At 42.4% G+C, this 15,218-nt stretch overlaps 2 protein-coding genes across 4 annotated transcripts in view; both read right to left on the reverse strand.

Annotated features, from left to right (window-relative positions):
- The window catches only part of ERICH3 (glutamate rich 3), a 100,732-nt gene extending 92,021 nt beyond the window's left edge, over positions 1–8,711 (reverse strand). Inside the window, exon 1 of one of the 3 annotated variants that reach the window (XM_044440858.1) lies at positions 8,249–8,711. In XM_044440858.1, the coding sequence (XP_044296793.1) occupies positions 8,249–8,380 (132 nt within the window). In that variant the 5' untranslated portion in view covers positions 8,381–8,711. Of the gene's footprint in view, positions 1–2,946; positions 7,952–8,248 lie in introns of those variants that run through there. The other 2 variants (XM_044440847.1, XM_044440864.1) reach the window with 2 other exon arrangements.
- Positions 8,712–12,667: 3,956 nt separating this feature from the next.
- The window catches only part of CRYZ (crystallin zeta), a 28,454-nt gene continuing 25,903 nt past the window's right edge, over positions 12,668–15,218 (reverse strand). Inside the window, exons 7-9 of the mRNA XM_044440901.1 lie at positions 13,902–14,003; positions 13,713–13,808; positions 12,668–13,022 (exon numbers count right to left, since the gene is read on the reverse strand). Of these exons, the coding sequence (XP_044296836.1) occupies positions 12,858–13,022; positions 13,713–13,808; positions 13,902–14,003 (363 nt within the window). The 3' untranslated portion in view covers positions 12,668–12,857. The remainder of the gene's footprint in view (positions 13,023–13,712; positions 13,809–13,901; positions 14,004–15,218) is intronic.

Here is a 15,218-nt window from a genome sequence, read left to right on the forward strand (position 1 = left end):
AGCAATCTCTTCCTTCATGTCATACAATTATGTGGCATTGCCAGTTTGCACTCAAACTGTAATGAGAACCAACCAAAGTGTAGATCATAGAATTGAAAGGGGCCAAGAAGACCACTAAGTGCAACCCCATGCTGGTGCAGGATGCTAGTTACACCATCCCACTCAGATGGCTGTCCAGTTTCTTTCTGAATGTCTCTAGTGTGGAAATGCCCACAGCCTCTCTAGGCAACTGGTCCCACTGCCCTATTGCTCTGAAAGTTAAGAAGCAGGTAATTTCCTCAGGTTTAATCGCTTTAACAGCTTGCATTATTTCAGGATGGTGATAAAGAAAAATTCTCTCCATATTCTTCTTTGCAAACAAAATAAATCTACATTTAACAGGAAAGTAACTGTCAGTTATAATCAACCACAAAGAGGCTCTTCATATTATTCCAGTTGCCTGGATTCATGTAATATGAAACCCCCTCCAAATTATATAAACTAATACACACACACACACATTATATATAAAAGGCTATAAACAAATGTCAGATATGGAAACTCCAATAATAAAATAAAATTAGTTGATGCATCATTTGTGATCTTACTCTAAGGAAGACAAAGTCTTGTTCTTTTAAGAGCCTCCTTTCTGTAGCCCTCTGATCTTGCAAGCGTTACACTTGCTTCCAACCAGGGCTTTTTTTGTCATAGAACGCACCGGAACGGCGTTCCGGCACCTTTTTTTGACGGATTTTTCCATGAGATTGTGAATCGCCCTGTCGGGCGTAGCAGATCGGCAGCAAAAAGCATTAAAATAGTGCCTGCGGGCTGCGTGTGTGTCCGCGCTGCTCGTGAGGGCGGTGCTCGGCTCGGGACGCTGCTTTTCCCCTACTACTCCTTCTGGGCCAGCCTTCCAGCCCGCAGAACCAGAGGACGATAGAGAGGAAGAAGGATCCAGGCCTCGCCCGGGCACGGCGAGCGTGGGCAAGCGGGGGCGCCCAGAGGCGGGTGAGGGGCGCCTGGCGGGGAGCCGCAGGAGATGCCGGAGGGGGGTCGTGGAAAGGAGCATTTCCCCCTGCCTTGGGAATTTGGTTGCTCTACTGCCTCTGCTGGGACCAAAACCAAACGCTGCCCCTATGAGGTTTACCACGCTGCGCCCACAACTGTGAAGGAGGAAGGACACAGAGGGCACGTTTGCAAGATCCAGTGCATGAAAACGAGTGCGGTGTAGGAGGAGGCATTTGAAATGAAGACCCGCATCGGAGCAGGGCCATGGCTGCTGTGGGGCTGGCTTTTCCTCGTCGCCTCTCTAGAGGGTCAGGCTGAAGGTCTCTTTATATTTCCTTGGTGTCGCAACAGGGCTTTCTTCTCGCTCATACCTGCCCTTTCCCCGTTTCAAAAAAAGTTGGTGAATTGAAGATCTTTTTTAGTGTAAAAGTGTGACCCCCAAGAGGTGAGTTCCGGCACCTTTTTTTTTTTTACAAAAAAAGCACTGCTTCCAACATAGGTTATGAGAGAGCAGTTATACAAAGCTCTAGGCATGTGACTTTTAACTGGTCAATAGCAGATGCTTGGCACACATATCCCAGAAAGATAGATATGGGATGATGGAAAGCTGTGTGGAATAGCACAAAGGTTTGTATCACAAACACTCCTATAAATAACATTTCAGTTTGTGTCTTACCAAAGAGAAACCCATGCCCAGAATATGAGGTGAGAATTTACTTCCAAAGAGTTAATATAGATTTTCTCTTTCACTGAGTTAATATAGACCAGCCTTCCACACTGTGAAGCACTCCAGATATGTTAAAATAAAACTTCCACCATGGTCACTGGCTGAAAGTGATGGAAGTTACAGCCCAATATATCTACTGGACATTAGGCTGGACAATGATCTACCTAACTAGATTGAGTAGCTATCTTCACCAGAGTAGGTGCGTTTAAAACTCAAGAAGTTTAAACACAAATCATCCATCCATGAGTAAAACTTCCTGTCAGTCTTACCCAGTGAAAATCTGGGCATTATATTCTAACACAGTCAGTGAAATATAGTCAGCTCTGACTTCGTGACAGTTGTTTATTTTCCTTACATTTCATTAGCCAATTTCCCAAGAATTAATTTTTATTTAATTGAATTAATTTCTAGACATCGCATTAGCCAAAATGGCTCTTTGGGTGGTTTACAGATTAGGAAACCCAGAAACTGTCACTTTTGACAATGAATATCCAACATCACAGTTACTGTTGCATTTTTAATACAAGAACCTTGTAGCTGATTTAAGCTGGCTACCCTGAGATTTGTTAGGTTTTTTCTTCAAATTATTAAATACAAAGGGAAAATAAAGAAATTGCAGCAGGATAAGCTCGGGGTAGTTTGCCTAACTGCCCATTTTATTTCTGATGGCTCATTAAACAAAAGAAAATAGCATGGAATTCAGAGAATACATTTAGCCTGCACAAAGGACTTCATTGGCTATGTAACAAGAGCCAGCAGGTCTGTATTCAAACAGATAATCCAAAAGGAAGAAGATAACAGCAACCTGAGTTTGGATACAATGTTTTAATATTAAATTACTCCTCCATGCACCTTGCCAAGGCATTGTTCCTGAAGAATATGAACAGCTAGGCTGTCATCCCTGCCCAGTTCCCTTTGCTATCTAGAACTTCCCACTAAACATTAAGTTTCTTTCAAAGCCCCCTCCTTCCATTAAGGTTTAGCTCCCACCACCTGCAGCTGTGGCTGCTGAAATGACACTGGTCATCATTATAAAGGCATACACCTCTTTCCTTTCAAAAGAACTGACATTTTGGTAATGGGGGGAAGGGCCTAGAAATAAAAAGTAAATAAAGCCTGAGCTGTTAAACAGATAATACTACCATATCATTTAAAGCATCTCCACACAATGTGCATTATTTACTCCTATCAAGCCCCCTCCCCTCAAGAGTATCTCAAACCTTCTCACTTACCCAGTGAAAGGATGGCTCATCTTTGCAGAATGGCTTTTATTTTTGGTTGATGCAAAGGCAAAAAAGGTACAGCCTTTGATGTTAAAAACTGGGTGCTTTTAGAAAAGAGCACTCATGTTAAAGACTGACTGCTCTCTGCCTTGGCTAGGCTCTCTCAAGGAATCAGCTGGCAAATCCCAGCCTTGCTCCAGCTTACTGTACCAAGACATCTCCCCTTGTTGCTAAGGGAGAGCCACGTGATAATGCTTTGAAAGAGGAGGGCACAAAAATTTCTGTTAGGCCAATGAAATTGGGAGGATGGTAGAGGTTTCTCAGCTGATAGGGGAAAACGAGCTGCCATTTGTACAGTGTTGCAAGCAGGTTCCTCAGGTGCCTGTAACCTGACACAAATCTATACACACACACACAAGCCAGGCAGTTTCTCTTTGAGCTACAGATACCTGTGGGAGCTTGAGAGAGTGAATTAAAATAGCTCTAGCTTTTAGGTCTGTGTACATGTCAAAATTTACTAAGTGCACAGATCGGTACAGGAGGCATTCAGAAATGTGTGCCTATTATATTACTAATTTTTAAGGTTCAGAAATCAACATAGTTGGTCAGCTCCATTCACAATATGTGTTCTGGGCAGTTTAGATTAATTCCATTGTGCTGTGTACCAGCCAAATTTAGGCAAGGATATATAATCCAGGAGTTGTTGGACTCTGCCTGAAATCATGTCCCACAAGGCAGTTATCTGTTTGCATGAAAGAGAAAGCAAATGGAAGCAAACTACAACAAAGGGGAGAAAACCAAGCAGTCCTTGGTACTACACAGTATCATAGGCATACAGTGCATTGTACCTTTCAGGATTAGATAGGCAGGTCCTGCCTTATAAATTATAATGGGCAATGGGGATAACACAAGGAAAGGAAAGAAACATCTAAGAGGGAGATGTGGACAAATGCTTAACTACAGTTGGAATGATAATTAAAAGGGCAATCAAATACAATCACCACTGGTATCTTTTATGTTAGACTGCAGAATCAGGAACAATTCCATGTTCTATTTTAGTTGCCTCACAGTAAAATGATAGGCAGGGGGGATCACAGGTCTACACAGGTTATGTCAAAGATCGGCCGAATTGAACATCTTATGCTTGAAGAAAAGTTGTTTGGGAATTTTCAATTCACTAAAAAAGCAATGTGGTGGGAATGTTATCAGTATGTAAATTGATCATGTAGAAAAAGTATATATGGAGGAACTCAGTGGTGCAGTTCTGTAAGAGTCTCTGGCCTAGACTCTATAACCCTGCCTTCCCTTCCGATACTAACATAATACTTTAGATCATTAAAAATATAGCAAGCCAACTCTGCTGTGTTTGTGGAGCTCCTGCTCTTGTAGTTGTCATCTGGTTAGCTACTGTGTGAAGCAGGATGATGGAACAGAGAGACCTCTGATCTGCTCTAGCTGGGCTTTTATGTTGCATTACATTCACTTTCATTTCCTTCTCCATAGATTAGAGAAGGAATACACACACCTTCAGAGACAGAGATGCTTGACTTTCTTGCTGCATCTGAAGTCAGTGCAAGATGAGAACCTCCACCCTTCTCCTCTGCCTGGGAGGAATATGTGGGCTTTTGCTTGCCCCATTTGCACCTCAGAAGCATTTAAGAAGCAGTTGAATTTCAGCCCTCTTCATGCATCTATTACCTGAAGTGGGTCCATATAATTAAAAAGGGCAGGCTGCATTGATAGGTCTACACCAAATGTTACACAGCTCTTAGACTCTCCTTAATAACCACATGTCTGAGCTGGTTACAGATACATTTATTGCCCTTTACAGGAATATTCAAAGTTCCAGGACTGCATACATAAGGTTTCTTGTCTCAGACATCTATACTCAACTCATGGGAACCAGAGGTGGAATGCTATATGACCTTACATTTGGGGCCAGCAACAAATCCTATTTCTTTTTGCTGATAAAGCCTCTCTCAAGCGTTTTAACACATGTAGGGAAATTTTTAATGTTCAAATTCTGGTTTTAGAAAAAAAAAACCTAGGGACTTACACTTGCAGTTGGGCCAAGCCTAAAGTTCGAAATGTCAGACAAGACTCAAACCCTTTCTTCTGAGTGGGTAGGATTATGGTATACCCAAATTTGGCCTAATACCACCACAAGGCAAACATTGCAGGATGCCTGATAAGCAAAAGGCCACATAAGAAAGGTAGCTTCAAGGAAAGATATGAAGAGACCAAATAAGCAAGTTGGCACCACACTGGAAAAAGGAATGTTACACATGGGGATCTGTAAGAAAGAATGGGCAGTTTAAGGAAGAAGGGTTTATTTGATCAGCTTAAAGAGTTAGAACTGCAGTAGCAAAGGGCAGAGGCATAAGGTGAAACAAAGCTATGAGGTAAAGGTCCTAGAAAGCTTTTAAGGAGTAAAGTCGAGTTTGTGCTGGATATAGAATAGGTGGGATGCCCATGGAGTGATCTGAGGAGGAGATGGTTTAAGACAAGGTAAAAGTATTTGGCAGCAGAGCTTTGGATGCAGATGAGAAGTCAGGTATGATAGGAGAAAGTCAGGCAGAAAATGATTGCAATAACCAAAGCAGGAAATGATACAATTTTAGCCAAGGGACAGAGAGGAATAGACAGGGCTATAAAAGAAGATGTGACACAAACAGGCAACTGGTTCGATGTAAGGAACGAAGGAGAAGGAAAAATCAAAGATGGAGCCAAAACTTTGTGCCTAGGCTGAGCAAGGTCACAACTTAGTCTGTTGATACATTTTAGGCAGATGGAAAATGTGGGCAGGCTTGGGAGGAAAAGTTCTACATACTGGATTTGAGATAGGACATCCTAGTAGTTGTTTTTGGAGTACATGATACAGCTACAGCTGAAGGTAGGGAAGTTCAGGTCTGGCCTGAATGAAAGGCCAGGTCAGGCCTGAATGAAAGACACATGAAAAACCATAAAAAAAACTTAGCTAGATCACATTAAGGTCCGTGATAGAAGAGTGGCAGGCCAAAACTGTGCCAATTGTGTCAGGGAGGAAGGCAAAAATATGGAATTAAATGGAGGAGGAAGAGATCTCGCCAAAGGATTAGCTAGGTCTTAGCACATATGTGGTACTGAAAACCATGCAAGTTGACAAAGTCATTCAAGGAAATCATGCAGACAAAGCGTATCAGGAGGCCAGAAATTCAACTTTGATTAATGAATTGGAGGTAACAAGAATGGTTTGACCTGCTTGAAAGCGATGAGAAAGAAACCAAAAAGACAAGAGGTCTCACTGGAATTTCCTTTCAAGGCCACTCATCCTTTGATCATTTTAATGCCAAATACCCAGCTCTCTCAATCTCTCCTTATATATCATCCCTCTCAAAACAGTTACCATTCTTGTGACCCTGTGCTGAACCAATTCTAACCTACCTATGTCTCTCTTATAATGTGGAGCAGAATTGGATGCAGTATTCCAGTTGTAGGTGCACCAGAGTCATGTAGAGCGATAACAACACCTCTCTAGATCTGGAAGCCATGCTTCTGGCTAAACCAAAGGTAGCATTTGCTTTCATAACCACTGCATCACACTGTAGGCTCTTGTTCAACCAGCTGTGGACAAGTATCCCAAGATCCCTTTCACAAGGGCTGTACTCCAGCCACTTGTCCCCAATCCTGTACCTGTGAAACCTGTTCCTGTGTCCCCCATGCAAGACCTTGCACTTATCCACATTGAATGCTCTTCTGTTGTCCCCCGCCCACTTCCACAACCTAGCCAGATCCTTCTGGATCCTTCTGGATCTGAGTCACCTGCTGATCAGTTGTGGCCAAAACCCCCACTTTGTATAATCTGCAAATTTAGTCAGCAGACTAGTTATCTCCTCTTTCAGGTAACTCATAAAAGGGTGGAACAGAATTCAGTCCCAGAACTGATCCCTGGGGAACTCCACTCATCACCATCCACTATCCTGATGATTCCCCACTGATAGTTACCCTCTGCCTGCAGTCCATCAACCATGTCCTAATCCATAGGACATTGATCTATCCTAAAGCTCAACAATTTCTTGACCAGGATATCATGCAGCACTTTGTCAAAGGCCTTGCTGAAATCCAGGCAAATCATATCTACTGCATTCCCTACATCTAGCTACCTTGAAACCTTGTCATAGAATTCCACAAGTTTGTCTGGCAGGACCTGTCTTTATGGAAAGCATGCTGCATGAATGACAACCTCCCATCCCTATCTAGGGTTTTTAGAGCTTTCCCTATTATGAACCTTTCGATCATCTTTCCCAAAATGGGCATAAGGTTAACTAGCCTATAATTCCCTGTATGCCCTCTGTTACCCTTTTTGAAAATTGGAACCACTGATGCCACCATCCAACCCTCCTGAACTTCTCCAGTTTTCCACAAGGCCTCAAAAATGTAGGCCAATGGACATGAGATCACCCCTGCCCATTCTTAAGGTACCTTTGGGTGTACTCCATCCTGGCCCGGTTTCTTTGTAGCATCCAGGGTCCTGAGGAAATACTCAACGCCTAGTGAGGTGTCTCCAATCTGTGCCCTCATTACCCCAGTCACATCTAGCCCTCCAGGTGGAACTTCCCCACCCTCTTTGGAAAGAACACAGAAGCCAAATAATCATTTAACATCTGTGCCTGCTCCCTTACATCAGTTACCAGAACTGCTCCTTCCATTTTAACCAGCCCCACCACCTGTCTCCCCTTCCTCTTCCTATTTACATGATGGTAGAAGCATTATTTTGTTGCCCTTGACATTCTTTGCAAGTCTGTTTATAATCAGTTTGAGCCTTGCGAAGAATCCTTTTGCATCACACTGTCTCTTCCTGGTAAATCCTTTTGTCCACTTGCCCCAGTGTCCATTTCCTGTGGTGGTCTCTCTTCTTTCTAATCCCTCTTACCACCTCTGCTAAGACTTTCTGTTTTGGTAACCAGTGGTATCATTAAGGCTTGTGACTCCAAGATCTTTCTTTTTAGAGCCATCTACCCTTCCTGAACTCCCTTCCCTTCCAGTACCCTCTCCCAGAAAACTTCCCCCAGCCTAGCCTTTAATTGACTGAAATTGGCCCTCGTGAAGTCCCAGCTCCTAGTACTTGACCTAACACTCATCCTTGTTCCCCTGATCTCAAAGCATAGGATGGAGTGGTCCCTCACATCCAGAGCAACCCTAAGAGGTCAGTTCCAGCATAATTTCTACTCATCGTCTCTTGCAGAAGATTGCCAGCTCATAGCCATGCATGAGCTCTGAGAGCCACTGCACTGACAAGCACTCTAGAATCACAATCCACATGTTGTCTCACCATGACTAGTTGCTGTTTTGACAATTGCACTGCCTCCCCAGTGAAGATTCTGGCAAGATCTTTTTGCTGGTCTGGAAGGAAAGAGGCAAGCAACTCCATTTTCTGCCATAGGAAGTATGGGTACTGAGCCATCGTGGTCTTGTAATTAGAAATTCAGAGTCCAAGTCCCATGGCTGAATAGATTTGGCGAGACATCACATCCCTGTTTCAACCTTCACAGTCAGCCAGTGCAGTGTGCTCTCAATTCTGCTGTCTTGTCGTGAGTATGCTTGGATGAGATTCCCAGGTGCGCATGGGAGATGGAGGGCTTTGGTGGGAATGGCGGCTCAGACTCAGGAGAGGAGGAGTGAACAACTGAACCAGCTGTGGCTCAGAGCTCTCACTCTGATATTGGAGTTGTTGAGACTAGCGAGGCCCTGGTTCCCAAACTTTCCCAGTGAGCCTGCCCGAGCCAGCTCTGGATCAAAGCACTTCAAGGACAACCACAGAGCCCACCCACACCCCTCCTGATTGTGGGAAAGAAGCTGGTGAGAACAGGCTGGGGAGGGGTTCTTGGAAGGAGAATTTAACACCCCATGAGATGTGGACGCAAGGGCCCATTGACATACCTGCCAGCTAGACCAATTAGGGACTCAATGGGAAGAACATAGGGGTGCTCACTTCCATAGTGTGCCCTCTCCAGAGACTGGCCCCAAAGGGTTCATAAGTAAAACTTGGGGTGAAGGTGGGCAGAGTGAGGGGTCAATTTTCCACCTGGAGTGTGTGATTCAAGGCTTGTGAATATGTTATTTCTGTATGGAATAAAGACTCTTCTAATAATTGCTGAAGTGCCTGCCTAATTTGGGAGAGGATGCCTAGTCATGACATGTCCTTGGGTCAACTTGATGACAACCAAGTTCAGATGGGGATGCTGCAAGAGGAATGGAATGTCTTGCTCCCTGACCTTGTACCTCACCAGGTGGGAGGATGCCGGATGTGAGTGACTGGGTAATTCCCAGGGCTCCATCATCGCCTGGCATAGCATAGAGATCAGCAGTCAGGGCACTGGGACTGCATCTTCCATCCTGATAACATTGTAGATGTTATCCAGGTCTAGATTTGTGTGTTGTTGACATACGCACTAACAACTCAGAGAAATATTCCATACTCTCTCCCGGCGATCCCAGGCCCTTAGTCAATACCATAAGGTCAGGCAAGGTGGAGACTAGTCTGTAGATTCTGAATCAGAGTCAGAAATGTAAGCTGCACTTGAAGAAGACAAATGTGCCGGTGAGTCTTCTTCCACGTGGTGAGGTGCAATAGTCAACGCCTCTCGAGATGTAGACAGTAGGTCTGTGGATTATTGTGGTCTATGGTGTGGAGGTAGTGGGTATGGGTATCTGTAAGGTGGAAGGTATTCCCATGGATATCCATGTCCATAAGATGCATATGGAAGAGGCATCCAATATTGAGTTCTTCTCAGGTTCGAATGGAGGAGGTAGTCTTCTAATTGAGCCCAGTGAGGTCTTAGGCGACAGTTGCCCATAGAGAGTTGGAGTGAGAGGATGTTACATCTGCTCCTGGAGCTCCTTGGCCATCCATACCGATTGCTAGACAGTACCGGGAGTGTATGGGAGACTCCTGGATCTCCCCTTCTGAAATGGAGGTAGGTAGCATCGGCTCTGGTCTCTGGAGATCAGCTGGGCTGACAAGCGCTTGTGGAAACAGTCTTGGAGATGGACTCCAAGTACAGTGTGGGGAACCTCAATTGGGTGAGGAACATCCTTCTGTACCGAATGAGAGTAGTGTTTCTTTTTCTTGTCCAGTTTCTCCTTTCTGGGACACTTTCGAGATGCTTCCTTTTCTCCTTATGTTTTTTTAGGAGATTGAGACTGTTCTGAGTGCTCTTTGGTTGATTTAGCACTCTTGTCAGGCTTGCCACACAAAGGGGTGCCTCCTTCAGCTGTTGGAGGGCCAGCAGATTTGTCAGCGGTAACCTCTCTCATCACTATCAGGGCTCTATCCCAGAGCTCTTTCTTGAGACTGTCTTCACAGTTCTTTCAAGGCTGTTTGGTGAAGGTTTGACAATGGACACATTTGTTCACACGATGACCTTCCTCAAGGCAGAGTAAGCAGAGCGAATGGTTGTCAGTCCACATTGCTCCACATTGTGCACACCTTCTAAAAGCAGAATGCTGCACTGTTGAGGAGAAAGAGAGTTTAGCGAAAGAAGGAGAAAGATGATAGACTTTAAAACAAATTGTGAGGGGATTAAAAAGGCTTGTGTGGGGAAAGGAGGCTTAGGGGAGGGATATGGTGAGAGACAGGTTTATAGAAGTTTGTGGAGAGGGAGAAAGATTTTAAGGATTTTAAAGACTGGATAGCTAAAGGAGAAGTTCATGAGGGAAATCAAAAGCAATGAGAGAAACCAAGGTACAGCAAACAGTGGTTGAAATTGGACTGGCAATATGCCTATTTATACAAGGGCATAGTTGGTGGGCATAGTTCCCACCAAAAATGTTACTAGCTGAGAGAATCTTCCTGAAAACAGGCACTGTGCAAATGCAGCACCCACATGTGTGATGAACAGAGACCACAACAAAGGAGTTATAAGTTATAAATGGCTGTCAAGTCAGATTGCAAAAGGTGATCTCCAAAAAATAAAGCGAAAGATAGCTATAGCAAGTTTAAAAGGGTTCACAATCATGGCAGAGAAAGAATACATAGTGGATTTAGCCACTAATCCCCAGAGATACAGAGTGGGGAAAGGAGGACAACCTGCTGTGACCTTGATTGTTGGGTACCCTATAGATTGTGCAATGAAGAATCAACACATCATTGGTTCTGCACAGGATAGGTTAGCATGACATGAGAATGTGCCCAATGATATTATTCTCTGGTGGTAGTCATTGAGGAAGAAATACAAGATTGCATATCTAAACAAAATTTTATTCTCTCTACCAGTCCCTTCCTGCAGCCTAACCGTATACATTTTCCTTTAAGTACTCTTCAATAGTGGATGGTATACTTTAATCTCTAACTGGGCCAATATGTTTCAGTTCTAACTTTAGGTTTTGCACCCTGGTACATATGTATCCAAGAATAAAGTAAGGACATGCTTCCAAAAATTCATAAATACAAAGTACATTCAAAATAACCACTAATGGAATTTTACTGGGGAAATACAAATGTAAAGCTATATTTCCAGTTTTCTAAAAATAATATGAGGGAACAAGAAAAGTTGTGAGAGGGAAATCTTCACTGATTCACTGCATTTACTGATGTTCTTGCTTTTCACAGCAATTTTCCATGCAGCAGTCCCAGTGTGAGCTTGACAAATGAGCACTAGACATTTATGATATGTGCTGAAAAGATTTAGCAATTAAAGTACTTTCACAGTGTTGGCAAAACTGGTTTGACTCCAAAGGATTGGTGTCACTAATGGGAAAAATATTAAAATTACCATCAAAAGACAGTTCACTGATACACTGGCCACTGTGAGTCAGTATTGCTGTATTCAGACCCAACATTAAACCACAGTATAACATGACAAGAAAGTGTCAGGTATGTGTATCCCCATTTCCTTTTCCACTGTGCCCACAAAGAGGACACCCTAAGTTTGCAGTTCTGTTAACCACTGTTTGGCATGGCATAGAATGAAGCCTTTATTTAATATTAACTTTCATTAGCTGAAAGAAAATAGCCTCATTTACTATGGTATGAAGTTGGATTTTTTGAACAAGTCATTATTTCTGAACTTTTTCAGTGCCACAAAGAGAAGGGGAAGAACATGGAGGCCCAAAGCTCATTGCAACTTTCTCATAATGCTAATACATGGTTTTGTATTTTAATGAGGCTGGTAGAAATTGTGGTTATGTATACACTTATCATACAATGGAGGACAGTGGCTGTTTGTTTGCAGGCTGATAATTGTGTCTTTCTTTTTTCAGAAAACCAAGGCTGTAGGAGCTGGGTGTAAAAGTATATGGATGTACATGTACTACTCCAGAACCTCCCCCCACCCTGCCCCCAGAATGTACCCTGCACAAAAGCACTAGCCACTGTAGAAAATAGAGTTTCATCCAATTAATATACAGGTTCTCCTGGAGATAAGGTTCTCTAACAGATGTTGTACCTTGCCAATATGCCTCGCTGCATGAAACAAGTGTGCTCATGAATGCATAGTTCTACCATTCTTTCTCTTTATTATTATAAGAAGAAGAATTAGCAGTAGTAGTAATAGTATTTTGAAGTAAGAGGATTAAGGAACAACATTCTGTAGTCAATAAATATGAATGGTGATACTTACTTTTCTACACAGACCCAAATGCACATTCAGCATTTTTGTGAGGGAAAGGGAACTGGAGCATGATACAGCTCCACCACTTGGAATCAGAAGAAAAGACATCTTTTACAAGAACCAAAGAAGAATGAACCGTGTAGCATTTACATGAAGCATTTAATCTATTCCAAGTGCAAATAAAATTAATATATTTCTTGTCCAAATTAGAGCCTATCACATCTGTTGTATCTTGTGCTTGAATCACATTTTTTGGATTATTACAAACCTGGTTACATACGCACTGGTCAGTATTTACATGATTACTGCAGAGACACTCGACAGTATGATTTAGCATGTAAGGAGTATCATCTTCCCCAAAGCACCCTTGCTATATATTAGGTCCTTGTGAGCCTCTGCCACCTTCTCCATTGGGTATTCAGGGCCTACCACTGGGTTCAGCCAGCCAGCCTCTATGCCTGCAAGAACTGCTGCTGCACACTCATGCATCTCTTCCTAAACAGAGAAGATAACATTTTAATTCAAGCATCAAAGAAAGATATTTCTGTTGTAAACATTGATTCAGACTACACAGCCAGAATTTTTCTCATGCACTGAGGCTTTCCACTCCCTTCTGCCACCAAAGCATATTATTTCTGTGAAGATGAATTGGGAAAAGCATGTATGTGGCGCAGAGGGCTGCACTGGGAATGGGGCATCAGTGGATGCCTTTTCCCAATAAATTACAGTTCTCTCTTACAGTGTTCCAGAAGCTTTGAAAACCTTAGAAACAGTTTTTTTGCAGAAGCAAGGAGGAAGATGGCAGAAAATCCTCACAGCACATGTTGAATTTTACTAATGCAGCTCCAAACCAAAGTTAGAAGGTTTTAAGAATTTTCTATCTCTATATATGCATTGAGGAAAGAAGTCACAAAGCATATGCTATCCCTACTAGCAAAATCAACTCCTGAGATACTAATGGGGAAACATCATTCCACTGAAAAGCTCAAAAATCCTGTACCAGGAGTAAACAGCTCCTGAGCTATATGTAAAATTCTCAGACAGTAAATTTTTATGTAAGTAACTGATGCGTAGAAGGGACAGATCAGGGATAAAAGGACTTCACATGTTTGGAATCAATCAGCAGAGACTGTGCTATAGGAAACGTTTACTGCCAATCTAAATGAATTATGTTGTATTTTTTACCTTAGACGAAGAGAATAAAGAAAGTCCTCTGATGCTTGATTCTTTCTGCATAATATCCCTTGGATTTATCTCAATGGGACCCCGACTACCCACTATCTGTCAAAAAAAAAAAAAGACTTAAAAGATGAAATATTTGAAGCTTCAAGTTCTACAATAAGTTCTCATTAAAAAGGTGAAGCACACACTTACCATAACTCTTCCTCCACTTGACAGGAGTTGCAAGTCATTAGCAAGATTGACATTAGCCAACATTTCCATTATCACATCTATGCCCTGGGCACCAGCTTCTTCCTACATAATAGATTGATTAGATGTTCAGTATCACAAAATAATGGAATTTGCAAATTATCTTTCATAGCATCCTTTATATCAAAGGTATTTACAAGCATGATAAAACTATATAACAAAACACATAATACAATATGATCACAAAAATACCAGAATTAGGTAATTTTTAAAAACCTGAAACCAAATTAAAAGCAGAAAACAGCAAATGTAAGTTTAAAGTTTGCAGAAAAATGAAAAATAATGGCCCCAGGAAATTTCTATGGGGAGGTTATTTAGCAATTACAGTGCCACCGTTAAAAAGGCTGTCCCATATAAACTTACATGAAGGTGAGACAGAGCAGAAACTCTCATCTTAATTGGCAGATAGGCTCCCCTATGATACAGCACTAAGATATTTTACTGCAACAGGTTTGAACCCTAAAAAGTCAGGCCTGGGTCTCTAGCTCTTTAAAATACTCCTTCACTTGACATTAAATTGTACTTGCTTACAATAATACAATACACCTTTAGTCAGCATTTCCCTGACCCTGAGAATCTGCTTTCATGAAACTAAGGAGCTTTCCTTTTTGATATTAAGATGGCACAGAGAACACACACACACTGCACAACTGCAGCCTTGAATGTTCCTTATCAGCCATTGCTTCTGCAGGCAAAAGGCAGTCATCAGCCTATGTGATGTCAAACAGAGATGAAACCTTGGCCATCCAGACAAGAATACTCCTTACTAGTTCACTGTACTTCATTATTTTAGCACCTCTGTAAATAGTAGTATCAAAACTATTCTAGTAATTATGTCTTTTAATTGTATAGAATAGTGCACACATACATTACAACCACAGGATTGTAATCTATAAAAGCTAGTCACTTACTCTGTGCTCTGGTTCAGACTACTTTCAAGGGGGTTTCTGCTGTTTCTATCAGCTGACTGGAATCCTGCCTTGCAGAAGTCCCCACTGCATGGAGTAAGAGGCTACTGCTAAATGTTTTGGCAGTGTAGCTAGCATTTGAGAGATGGGAGTACCAGACCATCTTATTTGTCTCCTGAGAAACCTGTATGCAGGTCAAGAAGCAACAGTGAGAACTGGACATGGAACTACTAATTGGTTCAAAGTTGGGAAAGAAGTATGGAAGGCCGCCCTGCCTATTTAACTTATATGCAGAATACATCATGTGAAAGGTCAGGCTAGATGAATCACAAGTTGGAATTAAGATTGCCGG

This window comes from Varanus komodoensis, unplaced genomic scaffold (genome assembly GCF_004798865.1).
Source record: "Varanus komodoensis strain SLA01 unplaced genomic scaffold, ASM479886v1 scaffold1, whole genome shotgun sequence".
Classification (NCBI taxonomy): Eukaryota; Metazoa; Chordata; class Lepidosauria; order Squamata; family Varanidae; genus Varanus; species Varanus komodoensis.